Source organism: Trachemys scripta, chromosome 2 (assembly GCF_013100865.1).
Source record: "Trachemys scripta elegans isolate TJP31775 chromosome 2, CAS_Tse_1.0, whole genome shotgun sequence".
NCBI classification, from domain to species: Eukaryota; Metazoa; Chordata; order Testudines; family Emydidae; genus Trachemys; species Trachemys scripta.
In genome coordinates this window covers 69,687,492-69,703,255 of record NC_048299.1, presented here as the reverse complement: position 1 = coordinate 69,703,255, position 15,764 = coordinate 69,687,492, and the positions used below count along the sequence as shown (strand labels likewise).

The following is a 15,764-nucleotide window of genomic DNA, read 5'->3' as shown; positions in this document are numbered from 1 at the left end:
GGAGTGTGGCCTGTGAGATTATTCCCCCACCTTCTTCCTACTCTGCTATGCATCCTCAGATTTAGGGATTAATTGATCTCTTGCCATGAATAATCTGCACTGGGGCATTGTTGAAATGGTTGAAATACAGATGTAAAATGACACATAATAGCACATCTTTCACAACTTACATTTCTTACATTATTTTACATTATTGTGCTAGGAGTAAAAAGTGAAGAGGGCATGAATTTGGCCTTTCTGTATTTATCTGAACATGTTTTGTTTTTTTCTGTTATGTACTAAGATGTAGACTTCCTATTTACTCCGCATAGCAGATATATTGCATCCCTGTTTCAGTTTTATAAACCCTCCCTAAAAAACGGAGAGTTTTATTCTACTAAATGTGGTGTAGCTGATTCATGGATTGGATTGATGGGTTTATGGGTTATCTCCTTTTTGGTGAATAATATATATTGCAGAGCAAAAGGGAGGCTGAGATTGGCATTTATAGTAGTAGTTAATTCCTAGCACAGTATAGGTTTCACAAAGAAAATTAAAGCCTATTTAATATCATTGTTTTTATTTTATTAGAATATGTTAAATGCTTATAAAATGGAAGAATGAGAATTGCAGTCTTATCTCTAAATGGTGATAGAACTTTTGGTTCTGACTCTTCTTTGGAATAGCTATATAGGATCAGATTGTTAGAATTCAGCTGTCCGAAAAAAAGTGAAACAGGTAAAAATGCCAAATGATAAACTTATAAGGAGTTTAGGCCTTGTCTTGAATAGGCAAATGGTTGTGTTTAGATCAGGCTTAGCTTACATGAATTATTTATACTCCAAAGCTTTTTCTAGTTTAGTCAAAGTCTTAGGCCTTGGCTAGACTGAGACTTAAAGGTGTGATGTTAGAACATACTAGCTAATGCATTCTAATGTGTTTGTTGTATAAGCAGGGCAATGTATACTTTAATGTGTGGCATAAGATGGTTGAGTTAAAGCCTAGAGGGAAGGCTCAGCTTTAATTCATTCAGTTTAGCATATGTTAAAATATTAGGGCTGTCAAGCGATTAAAAAAATTAAGCACGATTAAGTGCACGATTAAAAAAAAATTTACTGCTCGATTAAACAACAATAGAATACCATTTATTTAAATAGTTTTGGATGTTTACTACATTTTCAAATATATTAATTTCAATTACAATAATACAAAGTATACAGTGCTCATTTTATATTTATTTTTGATTACAAATATTTGCACTGTAAGCAAAAAAAAAATTTCAATTCACCTCTTACAAGTACTGTAGTGCAATCTCTTTATCATGAAAGTTGAACTTGTAAATGTAGAATTATGTACAAAAAAGGCATTCAAAAATAAAACAATGTATAACTTCAGAGCCTACAAGTCCACTCAGGCCTACTTCTTGATCAGCCAATCACTCAGACAAACGAGGTTGGTTACAATTTGCAGGAGATAAAGCTGCCTGCTTCTTGTTTTCTATGTCACCTGAAAGTGAGAATAGGTATTTGCATGGCACTGTTGTAGCTGGCGTTGCAAGATATTTATGTGCCAGATGCGCTAAAGATTGATATGTCACTTCATGCTTCAACCACCGTTCCAGAGGACATGCTTCCATGCTGATGATGGGTTCTGCTTGATAATGATCCAAAGCAGTGCAGACTGACACATGTTCATTTTCATCATCTGAGTTGGATGCCATCAGCAGAAGGTTGATTTTCTTTTTTGGTGGTTTGGGCTCTGTAGTTTCCGCATCAGAGTGTTGCTCTTTTAAGACTTCTAAAAGCATGCTCCACACCTCGTCCCTCTCAGATTTTGGATGGCACTTCAGATTCTTAAGCTTTGGGTCGAGTGCTGTAGCTATTTTTAGAAATCTCACATTGGTACATTTTTTGCGTTTTGTTAAATCTGCTGTTAAAGTGTTCTTAACATGAACATGTGCTGGGTCATCATCCAAGACTGCTATAACATGAAATATATGCAGAGTGAGGGTAAAACAGAGCAGGAGAGAGACACTGCTCCCCCCAAGGAGTACAGTCACAAATTTAATTGACACACTATTTTTTTTAATGAGTATCATCAGTGTGGAAGCATGTCATCTGGAATGATGGCTGAAGCATGAAGGGGCATATGAATGTTTAGCATATCTGGCATGTAAATACCTTGCAACACTGGCTACAAAAGTGCCATGGGAATCCCTGTTCTCACCTTCAGGCAAGATCTATCGGGGATCAATTTATTGTGTCTAGTGTAGATGGGATAAAATCGATCCCCGATCGGTCTGCCGTCAACTCCGGAACTCCACTGCGGCAAGAGGCGGAAGCGGAGTCGACGGGGGAGTGGCAGCGGTCAACTCGCCGCCGTCCTCATGGCTAGGTAAATCGACCTAAGATATGCCGACTTCAGCTACACTATTCGCGTAGCTGAAGTTGCGTATCTTAGATCCGACCCGCCCACCCCCCAGTGTAGACCTAGCGTTAGAGATTGGCAGAATAAGATGCAAGACTGAGTGGACTTGTATGCTCTAAAGTTTTACATTGTTTTGTTTTTGAGTACAGTTATGGTAACCCAAAAAAAAAAAAAAAATCTGCATTTGTAAGTTACAATTTCAAGATAAAGAGATTGCATTTCAGTACTTGTATGAGGTGAATTGAAAAATACTATTTCTTTTATCATTTTTACAGTGCATATATTTGTAATAAAAATAATATAAAGTGAGTACTGTGCACTTTGTATTCTGTGTTGTAATTAAAATCAAATGTAGATTTTACATTGAAAATGTAGAAAAACATCCACAAATATTTAATAAATTTCCAATGGTATTCTATTGTTATAAGTGCAATTGATCGTGATTAATTTTTTAAATTGCGATTAATTTTTTTGAGTTAATCGCGTGAGTTAACTGCGATTAATTGACAGCCCTATAAAATATTTGTCGCTGTGTCTATACTAGATTATTTCAAACAGAATGCCTAAATTGTAGACTAGCCAGGCCGTAGCATAGATAAGGTAAACTGCTTCAAACCAGGTTAAGCTTTACTGATGTTTATGATCGTTTACATAAGTTTACCCAGAGAGTTGCACTAGTTTGGTTGACCACTAGTGTCTTAAGCCTGATATGGTCAAACCTGAGTCTCAGTTTTTTTAAATCAAATATCAACTTCAGATAATGCATTAAATTGTGTGGTGGGTGGGTGTTTGTTTTTTGTTTTGTTTTAATTCTAGGGCTTTCAAATTTATGAGTGTGGAACCTCTATCAGGTAGGTTCTGTACACAGACCATTGGTGGTGAAGATTAAAATTTTTACATTTGTCCTCTTCCCCAAAAGTCACTCTAGTTTTCTTTTCTTGACTGTTTTGCAAATGGCCACCATTTAGGCAACATCTGATTTTAACTATTTTAAACAAACTTTAATTGTTTTCAAGAATGAAATAACTTGTTTATGTTGAATTTGTGGTACTAATATGAGGCACTTTTGTTTATTAACTTGCACATTCGCTTTTAGCAAGCTGCCACATTGAGTTTTTGCATAGCGTGTGTCTTGGTCCATTTTCTGTGAACTCCATTTTGAAAATGTGTATTTTCTTTAAATCTAGGGCTTCTAGCATCTCCGCAATCAGCACCTGGAAATTTGGATGCTGGAAAAAGTGGAGATGTTAAAGGTAATGGAACAGGAGGAAGCAGAGAAAACAGCACTGTTGATTTCAGTAAGGTAAATGACATTACATATTTTCTCAATGATTAGTAAGTAGGGCTATGTAACAGTATGGTAGCCAAACTGGTTGCTATTTTGACCTTACTGCTGTAGTTAACCCAAATTATCAGAATGCAGTAGAGATTAAAATTAATTAGCCATTAAATGTTTTGGCTACTTTTGCAGTACATCTGGATTTACTATTGTTAGATAGTTTTGCCACTTCACATGTGCAGTATTTCATGTAACTTGACATAAAAAGCCACTGTACTTGCTGATTGAGCAATACATAATATTTTCAGGTCAGATACACTGCGAAAGTTTTTACAAAACGGGTGTTTTTGCATATAAAGTAGCTTAAGTTTTATGAATTTCTGTTTTTTTTACTTTAGAGACTTAAGACCCCTTTTCAGAAAAAGGGCTTTTATGCATTGTTCTGTAAAAGCCATGGAAATCTTAAAGATAAGGAGCATCAGTTATGTTACTTCTGGAAGCAAACCTTGTGTACTACTGTTAACCTCTCCCATCTTCTGAAACTTAAATGTTTTGGGTTATAAGAATCACTATGGTTCTTACTACGAAATTCACCTGTTCAGTGTAATCTGTACAGTAAAAGATTGTAATAAACAGTTTGTCTAATTAAATTTTATAACTGTGTTGAAGCAAAGCTAATTTTACATAGTAGTTCTCATCTGATCATGGCAGGTGCCATTTATTCCTACTGTCACAGTTTTTATATTTTTGCTTGGCCTGTCCTTCTGTACACCTGCCTTGTCTCCTGTTGGGCAGGAGTCAGCCTCCTGGCACTGTAGTTGTGGCACACTTGGTGTGGGACTCAAGAGGCCAGCTGTAAGTTTTCTAGATAACAACGTAACTAGTGTTAGTTTCTTGTGCCTTTTGTGTAACTGTTTGTAAACTAAAGAGTTCATGTGCTGTACAGTTTTGTAATGTTCCTCTGTAATTATATGCAGAAATGTAAGTTTCTTTATTCTAATTCAGCTGTTTATTTTTTGTGAAAGAAAATTATATTAAAGCTATTCATTCCTTTAAAAATATTTAAAATACCATTTATAAAATGTAAAATAACTAAATTCTGGAAACCGCATATAATTACAGGAACTCTCCTTAGTTGTTATTTTGTCGATTTGCTGTCAAGTAATATCACCTACCATAGAGAAAATATTTCTGTCCTGAGAAGTTACTGTGGAAAAGTGATTATGTAGCTGAAACTTTTTAGAATATAATAAATAATAGTAGTTCTAACTTGTAACAATAAAAGAAATGTACTAATAAAATATTACTGACAGACATATTTTATACACATCATATGCTTGTCTTTTCTGTTCCTGTACATGTGAAATATTTCTTTTGCATTTATATTGTTTTAATCAAAACAAGAGTTGAACAGTCAATACTCTTCTCAGTTTTTAAAAATTCTTTGTAGAATTATCAATAAGAATTGTAAAGAAATAAGCAATTGTTTCATCTCTATATAATAGGTTGATATGAACTTCATGAGGAAAATTCCCACAGGAGCAGAAGCATCAAATGTGTTGGTGGGAGAAGTAGATTTTTTGGAAAGACCAATCATTGCTTTTGTGAGACTGTCTCCTGCTGTGCTTCTTTCAGGTCTCACAGAGGTTCCTGTTCCTACACGGTAAAGAAATCCTTGACTAATATGCATTTACTCACGCAATAAAGTAACAGCACTTCAGTGTTCAAGCAGAGCAGATATCAGAGTTTAGATTGTGAACTCATTGGGACAGTAACTGTCTTACTGTCTTAAATCTCTGTCTGGCATGGCAAGCAATTGTTGCAAATTTGTGTAATGAGGGCCATCTAAACCTCCTCCCAAAACTTTAAAAAATAATATCTTTAGAACTATTTACGAAGTTTGAAACTGACAATCCAGGTGGGTGTGGGAAGGATGGATCTCAGAGCTGCTGGTCCTACACCGTTTTAACTGTGTGACTAAGAAGACTTACATTCTTCCCTCTCCTTCCCCCCCGTTAACATGACAATGGACATAGTCCATTGAGTCTTGAAGTACACCTCTACCCCGATATAATGCTGTCCTAGGGAGCCAAAAAATCTTACTGTGTTATAGGTGAAACTGCGTTATATTGAACTTGCTTTGATCCTCTGGAGTGCGCAGCCCTGCCCCCCCCCGGAGCGCTGCTTTACCACGTTATATCCAAATTAATGTTATATTGGGTCGTGTTATATTGGGATAGAGGTGTATGTGTACTCTGTGTAGAGTGCTCTATTGTGAAAACACACCTAGAGTGTGGGAAACTTATTTGATCATGTGATATCTAGAGTGCACATTCTAATATGTATTTACATGTGAATACAGATGTTAGTTTGCAAATCTGATACCAAAGTGAAATACATTTACACCTTTCTTTTTCTAATGGCTAGGAAGTGCAAAATGAAGGTTGGGTATAATCCTTCTCTTCTCCAGTCCCTACCAATGGTATGGCTTTAAGGGAAAAATTTTCAATACTTTGGTGTTTATCACTGAGGATGAAATTCACCTTCACTGGCACAGGAAGTGTATGTTGGATCTGCCTGCACTAGTATTCTGAGGCCCCCCAGGGGAGGGCAGGTTAATATTTTTGTTTGTAATTGAATGTGTCTGCTGGGACTTAATGTTGAAAGCAGTTTGATAAATTGAAAATTAAATACATTTGGTAGACAAAAATGTGACTAATCTGATGTGGGATTATGTGAAATTATTTTCAAGATAATTTTTTATGAACTAATTTATACAGCACACTGCTCCAGACACAGTAGGGCTAAATCATTTGATGCATGTTTTCACCAGATTCATTTAGAGCTGCCATTAGAGAAAAAATGTGTGCATTGGGTTATTGTTGGAGAAGGGTAAAACCTGTGAATGTTTGATTTGGTTTTATATCTAAAATGCAATTGCAGTTTCTTCAAAGAACTTGTCTGGAGATTTTCTTACAAGGAAGTGTGGAAAATTGAACGTAATGGCTTTCAATATAAATATTACATACTACTAATCTTTACAATATTCTTCTAACTGAATTACCTGGTTTTGAAAATTCTTTTTAAAAAATGGCAGTACTGCTTTAATTTTTCACAGGAAATAGTTCCAAAATTACAGCAATTTAAATCTGTGTGTTCTATTTGTGTAGCTAAAACATCATCCATTTTATCAATACCAAAATGATGAGCCTACAAATTATGAGTTCTAATATTTGATTTGAAGTAGCCGCCTCAGATTTGATTTGAACAGTTGGCTTTTTACAAAAGGCTTAAGGTGAAATAACTCCGCTCTCCTGGTCTCCTCTCCTATCTAATTTTTCCTACAGGTTCTTGTTTCTGTTACTGGGTCCAGCTGGCAAGGCACCACAGTATCATGAAATCGGAAGATCAATAGCAACGCTTATGACTGATGATGCAAGTAGTATATATTTACAATCCATTGAAAGCAAACCTGTGTGTTGAATAAAAATTTGCATCGCAGAAGTCTGAAATCATGTTCTCACAGACTATGCTTAATGAAATCTCTTTACAACCTATAATTCACAGATACCTGGCACAATCAAATTAACTTTATATAAAGAACAATGAAGACACAATCCACAGAAACGAGGATGGATGTATAATAGCAATTTAATTTTATTACTTGCCTTTCTTGTAGAACGATCCCAAAAGTACTTACAGAAAGATATACAAGCTATATATATCTTTAACCTACCACTTAAATGTGGCCACTTGTTCTGTGAATAATGGCAGCTATTAAACAATACATCATAATGGTACACAGCAGTTCAGGACAGAAAATTAAGAATGTTGCATAAAACTCAAACACTGAATGGGTATTTTTAGATGGGCAGAATGTAATGGCCAAATTTGAAATTTTGCCAGACACTTGAATTAATACTTCTAGTCTTCTGTGAAGTGCTGTGAGGTCTTTAAAGAGAACTGGGGATCAGAATCTAATTTATTTTTCATTCAAAAGAAGACACCTCCCACAGCATATTTGGATATTGTTTCAATACTGAATTCTCACTACTATTAGAGTAAGTTAACTGAAATGTTCAGGCCGCCCAGAGGATTCAGGGGGCCAGGGACAAAGCGAGGGAACTGTGGAGCTTGTACTCACCCGGCGGCGGTCCGGGTCTTCGGTGGCATTTCAGTGGCAGGGGGCCCTTCCATGTCTTCGGCAGCACTGAAGGATCCCCCACCGCCGAAATACCGCCGAAGACGCGGAGTGACTGAAGTGTCCCCCCCTGCTGCCAAAGACCCGGACCGTCATCGGGCCAGGGCTCACGGGGCATTTTGGCGGCCGGTGGGGGGGCACTTCAGTCACTCTGCCCTTCAGTCGCAAATTGCCCCACTTGCCTCCCCCTCTGGGTGGCCCTGGAAATGTTAGCATTTCTTTAGGTAACAGCAATTTTAAACTTCTGAATTTTAATCCAGAAATATTTCTAAAATTATGGTATTTAATTAGGGCTTCTGGTTTTAGGTGTGTATTTTTAGGAACATAATAGTTTACTGGGAATAAAAATGGACTTGATCAGTGTTTAGCAAATGAATTTTATAAAACATTTAATATAGAATATTTAAAAATTCCAGAATTATATAATTTTTTTCTCCCTCTGAAGACCTGCATTTCTGGGGATTAACTTCCAGTACATATAGCAGCTCTTTTTGTCTGCCTCTGCAAACAATTTCTAATACAAACTAAATTTATCACTTTTAATGGGTAAAACTCCACCAAAGGAAAAGTGTGATTAGTTTTTTTTTTTTTTTTTTAAATTAAGCCTTATCTGTTTAACTTGAAACCAGAAACCCCAAGTTAAGACGGTCACTCATTGGTTTGTGAAACTGAATATAGTCTGAGATTCTTTTCAAAAGCAGAAGTTCCATTACCTTTAAAGAGAGTGTGATTTGGCTCTGTATTTTCTACATTTGTAAGACGCCACCCAGAATACATGAAATTTAAGGACACGTAGTGGATGAATATGAAGTTCCGGATTTAAGCAGTATGCATATTTTGACATTGAATTAGTTTTAAATAGCTTGAACGTATTAATTCAGGGGTGGCATACACAACTGTCTGTGGTGCATCGAACTGTTACTGAATCAGAGTTCAGTAGTTGTAAATCTAATTTGATTTATTGAATGTTGTGAGGATGAGATATTTAATATTTACAAACATTTACTGAATTAATCCTCACACTATCCCTGTGACGTCTAAAATGTATAATCCCTATTTTGTACATAGGGAAACTGTGTTTGAAAGGGGAAGCTCGGGGGAGGGAGGGGGGTTTCCCAGGTGCGGGGTGAGGGGGGTGAGGAGGGGTTTGGGTGTAGGGGCATCTGGATGCATGGGGGTTGGGCGGACAGGGGGAGTAGCAACCTGTATAGTAACCCCTCCCCTCACCTGCACACCCAGAACCCCCCCCCCGCACTGAGCCCCCTCCACATCAGGAGCCTCCTGCACCCAGAACTCCCCCCTCCACTGAGCCCCCCAAATTCCCATCCCTGCCGAGTCTCCCCCACTGCATCAAGAGCCCTCCACCCCACTGAGCCCCAACCAGCTACACCCTGACACCCCCACTAAGTCCCAGTCCGCCCCCCCCAAACTAAGCCCTAACTACCTTCTCCTGGACTCCCTGCAGAGTCCCTTTCCCCCTGCACCCAGAATGCCGCACCAAGACCCTGTACATCCAGATTCCCCCTGCACCCAGACCCCCCCACCGAGCTGCTCGTATCCAGATTGTACCACACAGAACTCTTGAGGGAGTTCTGTACCAAAAAAATTAAAATTCTGCAAAGTTCTGTATATTTTAATTGTCAAAATAACACAGAAACACAACAACAAAATAATCACACCATTTTCATTTTGGTAACATTTCAAAATTCTTGTCAGTAAATAATTGAAAATGGTGTGTTTATATTGTGTTATTTTGACATATAAAATACACAGAAGTTTGCAGAATTTTAAAATATTGTGCACAGAATTTTTTGGAGCAGAATATTTAATTTTTTGGTACAGAATTCCCTCAGGAGTATGTTCTTGTTTCTCTAATCCTCTCTGCATCTCTATTATTTATTTGCCATCATTTTGTAAAATATGAATTGAGACGTCTGACTGCAGTAAAATGCTGAGAGTAATGCAAAAAGTAATCAGCACAACTATTGTAAAGAAAAGATGGATTTTTGGATGTTTTGATTAAATAAACTACAGTCTTGTTATAACATAGCCAAGAACACTTCAAAAATATTTGGAACCACATTTACATGTGCATATATATATATATATATGCACAAGGTTATGTATGCAAGCACTCATGCACACACATGAAAGAATTTACATGTGCAAAACTCGCCAACTACACACACAGTTGTTAATCTTTGAAAAAGGCTTGTACAAACCTATTTACATGCAAAATTGCAAGTGCACAAGTAAAAGCCTAGTTGAGACCCATGGAAAATTTGCCTATGACTTTTTTACTCAAGTGTCCCTCTAAGAGGTTGCTCTTACCCAGCATTCATTTGTGTGTGTATTTTTCCCCCAATAAAGGTTTTCCATGATGTTGCTTATAAAGCTAAAGACCGTAATGATCTGTTATCAGGAATTGATGAATTTTTAGACCAAGTGACTGTCCTGCCTCCAGGAGAGTGGGATCCGTCTATACGCATTGAGCCACCAAAAAGTGTTCCTTCCCAGGTAAGAGCTGTGATTTGTTTCTAAAATACATTTCCAAATGCAATCCAAAACTTAATATATGAATATTTATTAGAGCAGCAGTACCCTCCTCCCCTTTCAATTTGGGAGAAAGATTAGACCCTCTGTAAAATAACACTAGCTGTATTACCTTAACTTGTTTATCTCTTCTCCTCTGTTTTTGCTTGAAATCAATTTTATTAATTTCTCTAATCTTGATACGCACTTTTGACTTTAAGAGTGACTTTTGAGTGTTACTCTGAAATTGTATTTTGGTATTTTTGCAATAAAAAGTTCTGTTTTGTGAAACTAATGTTTATAAACTAGACTATTGAAGTTTTTCCAAAGGACAATGGAAACAAAAATTAAATACAAATATAGGTAGGGGAAATCTGGGTTAGAAAATGAAAACTCTGTAAATTATATGTGAAAAATAAAAATGGATAATATTAATGCATTACACTGTGTTTGGAATGAGAATTTCAATCCCAAACACGGTCTTCTGCTTGTTGTTCTAAAGAGTGTTTTGTGCTGCTATTATGCTGCACCACCGAGGCGTCTTAAGGTGGGAAATTGTGCTCTAAAGAAAACCTGATTAGTTCTCATAGTTGAGGGAAATTGCTGCACCAAGGGCCTGGCACAGTGAGGGACGGAGGCTCCCCTTTTGGAGGGCTCGTCGTATACTCTGTCAGGTGGTAAAAATCTTGGAGAGGTTTAAAGAGAAGGAGAAATTTAAAAGGGGGAAAATGTAGCTTATTTATCAAGAAATATGAAGTTAAAACCTTGGGCTCCTTGCAGCTGGGTTTTGGTTTCCAAAGAAAGGAGGTGAGTTGTTGTTGTGCGGTATGAGTTAGACAAAGGAAGCCTGTGGTATTTGTGTGCTGTCGGTGGACCTTGCTGAGTATAAGGAGCTAAGTTTTTACATTTCCATATAAAAAGCAAAACTGTCTGCATAATGAGGTGGGGTGTGTGCATTTGTGTTTACATTACCGTGTGTATGCACACATGATATAGCATATATGTAATCAGTATATAATACATACATAATTTTTAGATATAACTATTATATCTGAATCGTGTATATCTTGCCATTAAAATGTATTATTAATTGAGCTATGAATTCACTCCTCAGAGGCCATGTGATAGAGGAAAGTGTATTCAGAGATACTATTGCCTTTTGGGAGCTTTATTTACAAGTATAATCCATATCATGTTGTATTGTATTGTAAATATTTATAAAATACCTTGTATTAAAATATTTTAAAATATTTTATTTTGGAAGTATTGGGCCTTTGCAAACTTTTCCTGACCAGAGGCTTTTTAATAAAAGGTAACCCTAAAGTAAAATGGTTTTTATGTACTTTCCTAACATAGGAGAAAAGAAAGACACCTAAATTTCCAAATGGATCTACTTCTACAGGAGAAATTCTCAAACAGGAGAGCCATCATGCTGGACCTGAGCTACGGAGGACTGGAAGGTGGGTTTGCTTACCTAAATACTAGTCATCACAAAAAAATACAAGCAATAAATCATTAATATGATTACCATTTTGTAGAATGATATGTTTAAATCTTTTAAATTCATGGTAAAACATCCTTTTTCCTTTTCAAGTGATTGGTTCTTGCCTATGATTGTTGTCCTGCTTAAAGCATTATCAACCCTGTGGCAATATTCTTCAACACACTTGTGAAGGATTTCATAGTATGAGGATGCCTCCTTTAACTGACTAAATTTTCAAAATATATTTTTAATTTTTAAACTATTATAAAGCATGCATTTATCATGAGTGTAGCAGCAATTTGGAAATTGTCTATATTGGGCTGGATATTCAAAATATTGCATAGGTACAAATCAATGTCTAAACTATTTTCTAGAGCCTACAGAAGAATATTTAAAAGAGGAGGTCAATCTTTATATGCAGCATCATATAACAAGAATCATAGCTTCCAAAGACGAATGGAATATGGGCATTCGTGACCCACCATACAATTTCTATTCCCAGATGTGGCCCTCGGGCCAAAAAGTTTGCCTACCCCTGTCCTAGAAGCTGGATTTTAAATATTCTTTTTATGCTTATTATGTGTTTTGATGACCACTTCATTCAGATGTGGGCTTCCCAAAATATTGTTTGGGCAGAATGATTTGTCGAGATCTTTTCAGTGTCTAGCCCATTATATGCAAAATAGCTAGCCAGCATTTTAAAATATATGGTTAAATATAAACCACGTAAATTTTTTTATACAATTAACTGAATTGGAATTGACTAAATTAGTTTACGTTTTAATCTGTGTTGTATTTTAAATTGGATTATGAAATTGTTAACTTTGTGCTGGCAATCGGCATTGGCAGTCTTGTGTAGCCCATAGTTTTAAACTAGCTAGAATCCTTTAGTGTACAGTTTGACGAGTTTCATCTCACCTATTTAGGCTTTTTGGTGGTTTGATACTTGACATCAAAAGGAAAGCACCTTTTTTCTTGAGTGACTTCAAGGATGCATTAAGCCTGCAGTGCCTGGCCTCGATTCTTTTCCTATACTGTGCCTGTATGTCTCCTGTAATCACTTTTGGAGGGCTCCTGGGAGAAGCTACAGAAGGCAGAATAGTGAGTACAAAGAATGGTAGTGGCCAGGCTTTTAGATCTTCAGAGGCAAGTGACTGTGTGCATTTGTCTCATTTATTCATACTTTTATTTGAAGAGTTTATCCGCAGCACTTGATTAGCCTGCCCCAAAGCAGACATTCCCCAAAAGGTAATTGCTGTGGAAAATGTGAACAGGAGAGGATGCACAGTTCAGGTAAAAATGTTTATCCTGCCTTACTGGGTGAATGGCTTCATGAATTGAAAAAGAGCTTTTATTGCCTTTTTGGAAAGGGACAATAGAATTGGCACAAAAAATGTAAGCACTAAAGCTGCACCATCCCAGTAGGCCTACTTAGGATAAGTCAGAGGCTCAAGGTGGATAGCTAACCAAGCTTAATGGCCTTGAGTAGTAGGCCTGTGTGGATGATAATGCTGATGATGCATTGGCAGAGGAAGCGGAATTGTATATTTAAACCATGGACAAAATATAAATGTTTTTTCATTAATTGTGTACTACTTTATATTCTTAATAAGAGGAGATAACCAAGGTTTATAAACAGAAAATACTCTTCATTTTACATCTTAACAAATTTGGCTATAGAGAAATATCCTTTTAATCTTGGTGATACCATATTGGATAGTATGCAGACTATAGACATTTTAACTAAATTACTTACTAGGGCTTTGAAATTTTCATAAAGGGGGAAATGGTCACATCCACTATTGTATAAAGTCAGTGTTTCATTGTGAATTAGCCAATGACTGTTAATTAAAATCATTTATGAAGTGTATTTTCTATTTTTAAATTTGTTGTGAAAATGACTTCTTTCTTTTAGGGAAAATATAAGGATGTATTCAAATTTTTCCTTAAAACATCTTAGGATTTTGATTATACTTGTATTAAAAATACAAAAAAACTGCATACTGCTTTTCAGAGCATATCTTTAAACTTGAATTGTAGTACTTGTTTACACTAGTACTTATTTAACTGGACTTTATTTTTTGCAAAGGAGGCCTGTGACTTGAATATTTCCTTATTAACATGAGAGTTTTAACAAGCTGTTTGCTGGTACAAAATCTGCTTCCAGAAATAAATTATATTCTTGTACTGTACCATAATTTTATTACTCCAGATTTAGGAAGTACATTTTCAGGCAGTTGGCATAAAAACATTAACATGGTTTGTATATGTACCTCGTATGCATAACTTAGAAAATGTGCTCCTTTTTAAGATTTGATTTTAAATACCTTCTTTTTTTTAGCTGTCTGGGATTATTTGCGGGCTTGTTCCTGCCTTCAGATACTTTGGTGTGCATCAATGAATATAATAAATTAGTTACTGCACACGTATGTTGAAGCACAGTAGCTGACTTTGTAAGGTACAAAGTTTGTGTTCAAACCCCTCCCTCACATTCCCAGAGAATGTCACCTTCACAGTACTCCCTGTCCCTGCCACCATCCTGATTAGAGCCCAAAGTTAATGCATTGACTGAACTAAAATACTAGTTTGAGGATAACACTTGAACAATAGGCCAAATTGATATCTTCTTTTTATGTGTAGCATGTGAAATTCCTTTTATTGCCCCAATTCACAGCCCAGGTTTAAGTGGTTTGTTGAATTAGGGCTTAAATCATGTTTGCTTAGTTTTAGCTTTCTCAGGCATGAATAATTACAGAATAGCAATTTTTTTAAAAGTGCAAGTCAAGAACGTTATTGTCAAACTCAAGTCTTTTCATAGTTTATTTTTTGACTGGCTTAAGTAATTTTTTAAAACTTAATGTTTTAGGTCCAAAGCTCCACTTTTTCTCTCTTGTAGTGGTTTATAACTTTTTCTTTATTTATTTTAAGAGAAAAGCGTTTTAGTAAAGCATGTAATTCAAGGACAAAAACAAATAAATGTACCTCTACCCTGATATAATGCGGTCCTCGGGAGCCAAAAATCCCTACTGCATTATAGGTGAAACCCTGTTATAGCGGGTTAGTGGCAGCAGGGCTCCAGCAGTGATTTAAAGAGTCCCATGCTCCAGCCACTGCGGGGAGCCCGGGCCCTTTAAATTGCCGGCCGAGCCCCGCTGCCACAACTTCGGGGTAGCAGCAGCTGGGCTCCAGCGGTGATTTATAGGCCCCGGGGCTCCCTGCAGCAGCCGGGGCCCTTTAAAGCGCCACCTGAGCCCCACTGCCGGAGCCCCGGGGTTACCGCGCTATATGGAAACCTGCGTTATATCGGGTCGCGTTATATTGGGATAGAGGTGTAGTTTATTAGGGTAAAGAAAAATGCATTACCAGGTGGGATGTTGGCTTACTACTCCATCTTTTCATTGTCATGTATACGTAAACCATTATTGTTCAGTAACACCCAATCACAGTTTTTCTTTTGTAATGCTTGGTAGACTGGTGCAGGTTTGATACACTGTATCAAGTTTTCATAAAGATATGCTGCAATATCTTTTTTTCTTACAGAGAGACCGTTTTTCTCTTTTTCTTTACCCACATTTTGATAGACCTTGTGTTTGTTAAAATTGTTGGTGTGTGCTTTCCTCCTTAGCCTTCAGAATGAAAAACTTGTTCTTATGGGTATGAATAGCTTTACAGTTGTTCAAGAGTGAAGCATTTCAAATCTTTTGACCATGATACTGTTATTTCAGTGCTGTGTTAAGTTACTTATGTGTATAAAGCATCAATATCAATATTGATTATACTGTTTTCATTCCTAACTTTATTTCGAAGTTGGTGATTTATAAAATCATAAGTGTGAAAACATGGTGACAAATGTTAACCATAAA

General features: G+C 36.6%; 1 protein-coding gene across 15 annotated transcripts in view; it reads left to right on the top strand.

Annotated features, from left to right (window-relative positions):
- SLC4A7 (solute carrier family 4 member 7) overlaps window positions 1-15,764 on the top strand; it is a 155,589-nt gene that overhangs the window by 109,470 nt on the left and 30,355 nt on the right. For 8 of the 15 annotated variants that reach the window (XM_034760813.1, XM_034760822.1, XM_034760817.1 and 5 more), the window contains 7 exons: window positions 3,594-3,709; window positions 4,481-4,540; window positions 5,191-5,348; window positions 7,033-7,120; window positions 10,257-10,403; window positions 11,775-11,878; window positions 12,828-13,002. In XM_034760813.1, coding sequence (XP_034616704.1) covers window positions 3,594-3,709; window positions 4,481-4,540; window positions 5,191-5,348; window positions 7,033-7,120; window positions 10,257-10,403; window positions 11,775-11,878; window positions 12,828-13,002 — 848 coding nt within the window. The remainder of the gene's footprint in view (window positions 1-3,593; window positions 3,710-4,480; window positions 4,541-5,190; window positions 5,349-7,032; window positions 7,121-10,256; window positions 10,404-11,774; window positions 11,879-12,827; window positions 13,003-15,764) is intronic. The other 7 variants (XM_034760820.1, XM_034760816.1, XM_034760824.1 and 4 more) reach the window with 2 other exon arrangements.